This window comes from Pelophylax lessonae, assembly GCF_965119305.1.
Source record: "Pelophylax lessonae genome assembly, chromosome: 5".
Taxonomy (NCBI): Eukaryota; Metazoa; Chordata; class Amphibia; order Anura; family Ranidae; genus Pelophylax; species Pelophylax lessonae.
The window spans coordinates 33052357-33057544 of NC_138772.1; the positions used below are offsets into that span (position 1 = coordinate 33052357).

A 5188-nucleotide genomic window follows, 5' to 3' on the forward strand; every position below is an offset into this window, starting at 1 on the left:
TTCTTTTACTCTCTATCTCCCTCTCTGCCTTTTTTCTCCCTCCCTCTCTCTCTCCATCTTTTTCTTTGTTCCCCCCTCTCTCTCCCTTTCTCTCTTTTTCTATACCCCTTTCTTTCTTTCTTTCTTTCTTTCTTTCTTTCTTTCTTTCTTTCTTTCTTTCTTTCTTTCTTTCTTTCTTTCTTTCTTTCTTTCTTTCTTTCTTTCTTTCTTTCTTTCTTTCTTTCTTTCTTTCTTTTTCTTTCTTTCTCCCTTTCTCTCTCCCCCCCATCTCTCTCTCCCTTTCTCCTTACCCCTCTCTCATTATCTCCCTTTCACTCACTCTCTCTCTCTCTCTCTTTCTCTTCCCCTCTCTTTTTTCTCCCTTTCTCTTTTTTCCTTTCTCTCTCTCTCTCTCTCTCTCTCTTTTTCTATTTCCCTCTCTCTCTCTCCCTCTTTTCCTTGCCCCCCTCTCTCTCTCTTTTCTCCATTTCTCTCTTTTTCTCTACCCCTCTCCATTTCTTTTTTTCACGTTCTCTCTTTTTTCTACTTCCCTCTCTCTCCCTATTTTCTTTGCCCCCCCTCTCTTTTCCCCCTTTCTCTCTTTTTATCTACCCCTCTCTATTTCTTTGTTTCACTCTCTCTCGCTCTCTCTCATTCTCTTTGTTCCTCTCCCCCCTCCCCTCTCTCTTTTTCTCCCCATCACTCTCTCTCTCTCTCTCTCTCTCTCTCTCTCTCTCTCTCTCTCTCTCTTTTCTTCCTCTTCATAATGACTATATAGTTGTTAAATCTCTTCCCCCGGGGTCTATTATGCGATGATCAATAAGGAAAGGATGGATGTCTATACTGCTGAAAGCAGCCACATTTCATCAGGGTAAAGGAAAGAAATTAAACCTCTGTCTGGCTGCTAATATCAATGTTAATACCAGGCAAGCATTGCAGCATTGTGTCTATATCCTTGGGAACACATTTCCATTGTTAGTTCCACTTTAAAGCACTATAATAAACCTGCAGTCCCAATTCTCCCAAGTTACACGATTCTTGCAGACTTCCTCCTGCATATCAACACATTGGCCAATCAGAGCTGGCTTTGCACACTTTTGCAGGCACTAAGACAAGCTCTTCTATTGGGGGTTCATGCACAGTTCAGGCTGGTGCCAGGGACTGGGCAGATAAACTCTTGCTGTATCCTGCAGTACAGTTGCCTGTCTTTCTCCGGGGACGTATCCTCGTAACCGCCAACTCGGAGAAAAGCTGCAGACCGATAGAAAGCAAGAGGCTTCCCTGCCGAGCTATTGTTGGCTTTATCTGCTGCTTTTCATTAGAATGGCTTCGACGGAGCTGAAAGAGGAGCTGAACTGTTCCATCTGTCTGAGCATTTATACAGATCCTGCCATGCTGAACTGTGGCCACAACTTCTGCCGGGTCTGCATTAGCCAGGTCCTGGACACTCAGGAAGGAAACGGGCTCTTCACCTGCCCTGAATGCCGGGCAGAATTTCAGATTCGACCCGCTCTGCAGAAGAACATGAAGCTCTGCAACATCGTGGAATGCTTCCTGTCCTCGCGACCGATGCAAGAGCATGTCGGGATATTCTGCACCTACTGCGTCCACTCCCCTGTTGCAGCGGTCAAGACGTGCCTGCAATGCGAGACCTCGCTGTGCGAAGTACACCTCCAGGCGCACAGCAAACTGGTGGAGCACACCTTGACCGAACCCACCACGTCCCTGGAGAACAGAAAATGCCCCGTACACAAGAAGCTCCTGGAGTATTACTGCCCTGAGGACGCCACATGCATCTGCGTGTCCTGCTGCGCCTTTGGAGACCATCGGGGACACCAAGTGGCACTCCTCTACGAAGCCTCCAAGAAGAAGAAAGAGAAGTTGAAACTGGTGATGACCACGTTGACATCAAAGGCGGCGGAGACGGAAAAACAAGTGCAGAGTTTGCAAGAGCACAGGCAGAAAGTGGAGGAGAATGCAACTGCCCTCACGGAAAGGGTCAACCTGCTCTTTATGGAGATGCGGGAACAGCTGGAGGTCTTGGAGAAGAGAGTCCTGAAGGAGATCACCAGCCAAGAAGAGCAAGTCTCCCAACACGTGTCCGACCTCATCCAACAACTGGAGATTGAGAAGGAGGAGTTGACTAGGAAGATTCACCACATTGAGGAGCTGTGCAATATCACCGACCCTCTGACCATCTTGCAAGGAAGAGATAATATCGGCTACAACGCCGAGGAGGGCGAACAGGAGGACAGAAAGAGGGATGACAAAAAAGTTCACCCCGTCTGCGACCTTGATGAAGGTCTGATTTCCGTGATCCTACATGCTGCCCTGAAGGACATTGTCACCTCTCTAAAATCAAAACACGGTTTCAACATGCAGGTGGCCTCAGACATGCTCCTGGATGTGAACACGGCGGGGGACTACGTGGCCGTGTCGCGGAATTTAAAAATGGCTTCCTGGTCAGAGACAAAGCAATGTCGCCCCAAGACACCCGAGAGGTTTGTGAACTATCACATTCTAAGCATCCGGATTTTCACAACAGGGCAAAATTACTGGGAAGTGGAGACCAGCGAGGCCGGCTACTGGATGGTAGGGTTGGCCTATCCCAGCATAGAACGGAAAGGGGACCGTGCTGTGACGGGCTATAACAAGAAATCCTGGTGTCTACGCATGTCGGATAAAACCCACTCAGCCATCCACGACTCGAAGATCAACCCCTTGCATCCGGAATCGGCCGTGCAAAGATTGGGGATATATCTGGATTACGAGGCTGGCCGACTTTCCTTCTACCAGCTCAGCGACACCATTCGGCACTTGCACACCTTCATTGCCCACTTCACTGAGCCCCTCCATGCCGCCTTCTGTGTTTATAACCATTCCTGGATCAGGATTAGGAGCTAAGACATCAGCTATGCAAAGTGTACCTGTCATTCATGGAAAGCAAGAGCAGAGCTTGACCAATATTCAAGAGTCTCCAGGCCAGGGATCCTCAAACTACGGCCCTCCTGCTGTTGCAGAACTACACATCCAATGAGACATTGTAAAACTCTGACATTCACATACATGAAGAAGCATGATGGGAATTGTAGTTCCTGAACAACTGAAGGGCCATAGTTTGAAGACCCCTGATCTAGGCTATCAGTACTAAGGGGACCAAAGGACTGGCTGTAACATGAGGTACTGTGTGCAAGTTCATGCCAAACTGATTATAAGTTTATTCTGTGATACGGCTGTTGTGTATACTGGACAGGCTTGGGTAAAAACATAAAGACTTTTCAAGAAAAACTATAATTTCATACTTTCCAGAATTTACGTACTTTAAAACTATTTTGAACTATGAAGATCTTTATAAAGGCCATCGCAAGTATGCCTTGATGGAAACGTTCATAGAACAGGTCATGATGGACCTTTTTGCAGTAATTTGCCCTTTTTAGACTTTTTGTAATTGTGCAGGCATGCTCACGAAAGATATTTATCCCCATAATCAGTGGCGGCCTGTCCATTGGGGGCGCAGGGGCGCTGCCCCCCCTATCCATGCGCCTGGCCCCTAATCTACGTGCAGGGCGCCAGACGCATGGATTCCAATGGGGTTTTATTTTTTTTTAAGCACGTGATTAGAGCCAGAGGCTCCAATAGGCTTCAAAAAAGGGTAGACTCGGGGCGCAGAGCACTGCGCCCTGAGCCCACCCAGTTGTGTGACAATAGCTAATGAATATTCCCTATTATCACACTGATTCTCCTCCCAGCCAATCAGGAAGCGGGTCCTGAGACTCGTTTCCCGATTGGCCAAAAGGAGAAGCATTGCTATTGGCCAAGGAGGAGGGAGGAGACGCAGGGGAAGCCGCTGCCGGGGGAAGCCGCCACTGCCTGCCCTCCACGTCAGTCCAGGGTGAGTGAACCGGCGACGGGGGGGGGGGGGGGGGGATGGTTGGTGTTATAGTGTGTGGGCTGGAGCTGGTGTGGTCGGGGGGGGGGGGGGTATGGTGTGGTCCGTTCTCCTGGCCCATGGAGCACCAGCCGCCACTGCCCATAATTAACTTTGCTCATGTTTAACAGTATTGAGTAACAGAAAGACAAGAATTTTCTAAGCAACCGTTATCGAATGCTGCTATGCACCCTCAAGAGCTTTGAAACATTCGGGGGTTGATTTACTAATGGCAAGTAGACTGTGGACTTTGCGAAGTGCAGTTGCACCCTGCAAATGCAGTTGCTCCAGAGCTTAGTAAATGGGGCAGCTTCACTTTGCAAAGAGTGGACAATCACGTGCAACAGCGTTTTTTACTTGCACATGATTGGATGATGGAAGTCAGCAGAGATTCTGCTCATTTACCAAGCTCTGGGGCAACTGCACTTTGCAAAGTGCACAGTCTTTTTGCCTTTAGTAAATCAACCCCATGGTGTTATTAACATGAGGCCAGGCAGTTGACAGAGAAGCAACTGTTAAAGCTGGCTGTAAACCTCAGTCATGAAATATGAATAAAGCATATCCCTCTATAGTGTGTCTCAATCCAGAGCACCAAGGGGTTGATTTACTAAAGGCAAATAGACTGTGCACTTTGCAAAGTGCAGTTTCTCCAGAGCTTAGTAAATGAGCAGAAGCTCTACTGACTTCCATCATCCAATCATGTGCATGCAAAAATGCTGTTTTTTTGTATTTCCCTTGCATCTGATTGGGTATTCTTTGCAAAGTGGAACTTTACCTCATCTACTAAGCTTTAGAGCAACTGCACTTTGCAAAGTGCACAGTCTATTTGCCTTTAGTAAACTAACCCCTGAGTGTCTTTTTGTTGTCTGCCGCCTGGTTCCTCTGCTATAAACATAAGTCATTTCTGACAAGTTTTCCTGACACCAAAAGAAAATTGGTGACAGGGGAGGGCACAGCCTGTGATTGACAGCCTCTGTTCTGTCCAATCAGCTCTCAGAGCTCCCCTCACTGATGTAACTTCAGCTCTCCATCCCCTGCTTTTCAGAGCTTTTCAGAGCTGAGAGATCCTGTGTAAATTCTGCACTTTGAATAGAGACCATAGACGGATAGAATTTTTAATTGAACATTCTTAGGAAAAGTCTTATGCATTGAAAACGAATGGCACCAAACATATGTTTTGCGATTGCAATGTGATTTGAGATCGCGGCCAGAATCGTAGCGATCCCAAAATGCTAAATTGTTTGCTTTTACCATTTGATTTTGGAATTAATGTTTTTTTAC

The 5188-nt window shown here is 47.2% G+C and overlaps 1 protein-coding gene across 1 annotated transcript; it reads left to right on the plus strand.

The window, feature by feature from the left end:
* Positions 1-1216: 1216 nt before the first annotated feature.
* Positions 1217-2925, plus strand: LOC309557033 (E3 ubiquitin/ISG15 ligase TRIM25-like). The gene has a single exon (XM_082259637.1). The coding sequence runs from the start codon at positions 1303-1305 to the stop codon at positions 2881-2883; it is 1581 nt and encodes a 526-aa protein (XP_082115763.1). The 5' UTR covers positions 1217-1302; the 3' UTR covers positions 2884-2925.
* The last annotated feature ends 2263 nt before the right edge of the window (positions 2926-5188 follow it).

Bases quoted from the DNA above. Each gene is read 5' to 3' on its own strand.
- LOC309557033 (XM_082259637.1), top strand. From the start codon at position 1,303: ATGGCTTCGACGGAGCTGAAAGAGGAGCTGAACTGTTCCATCTGTCTG.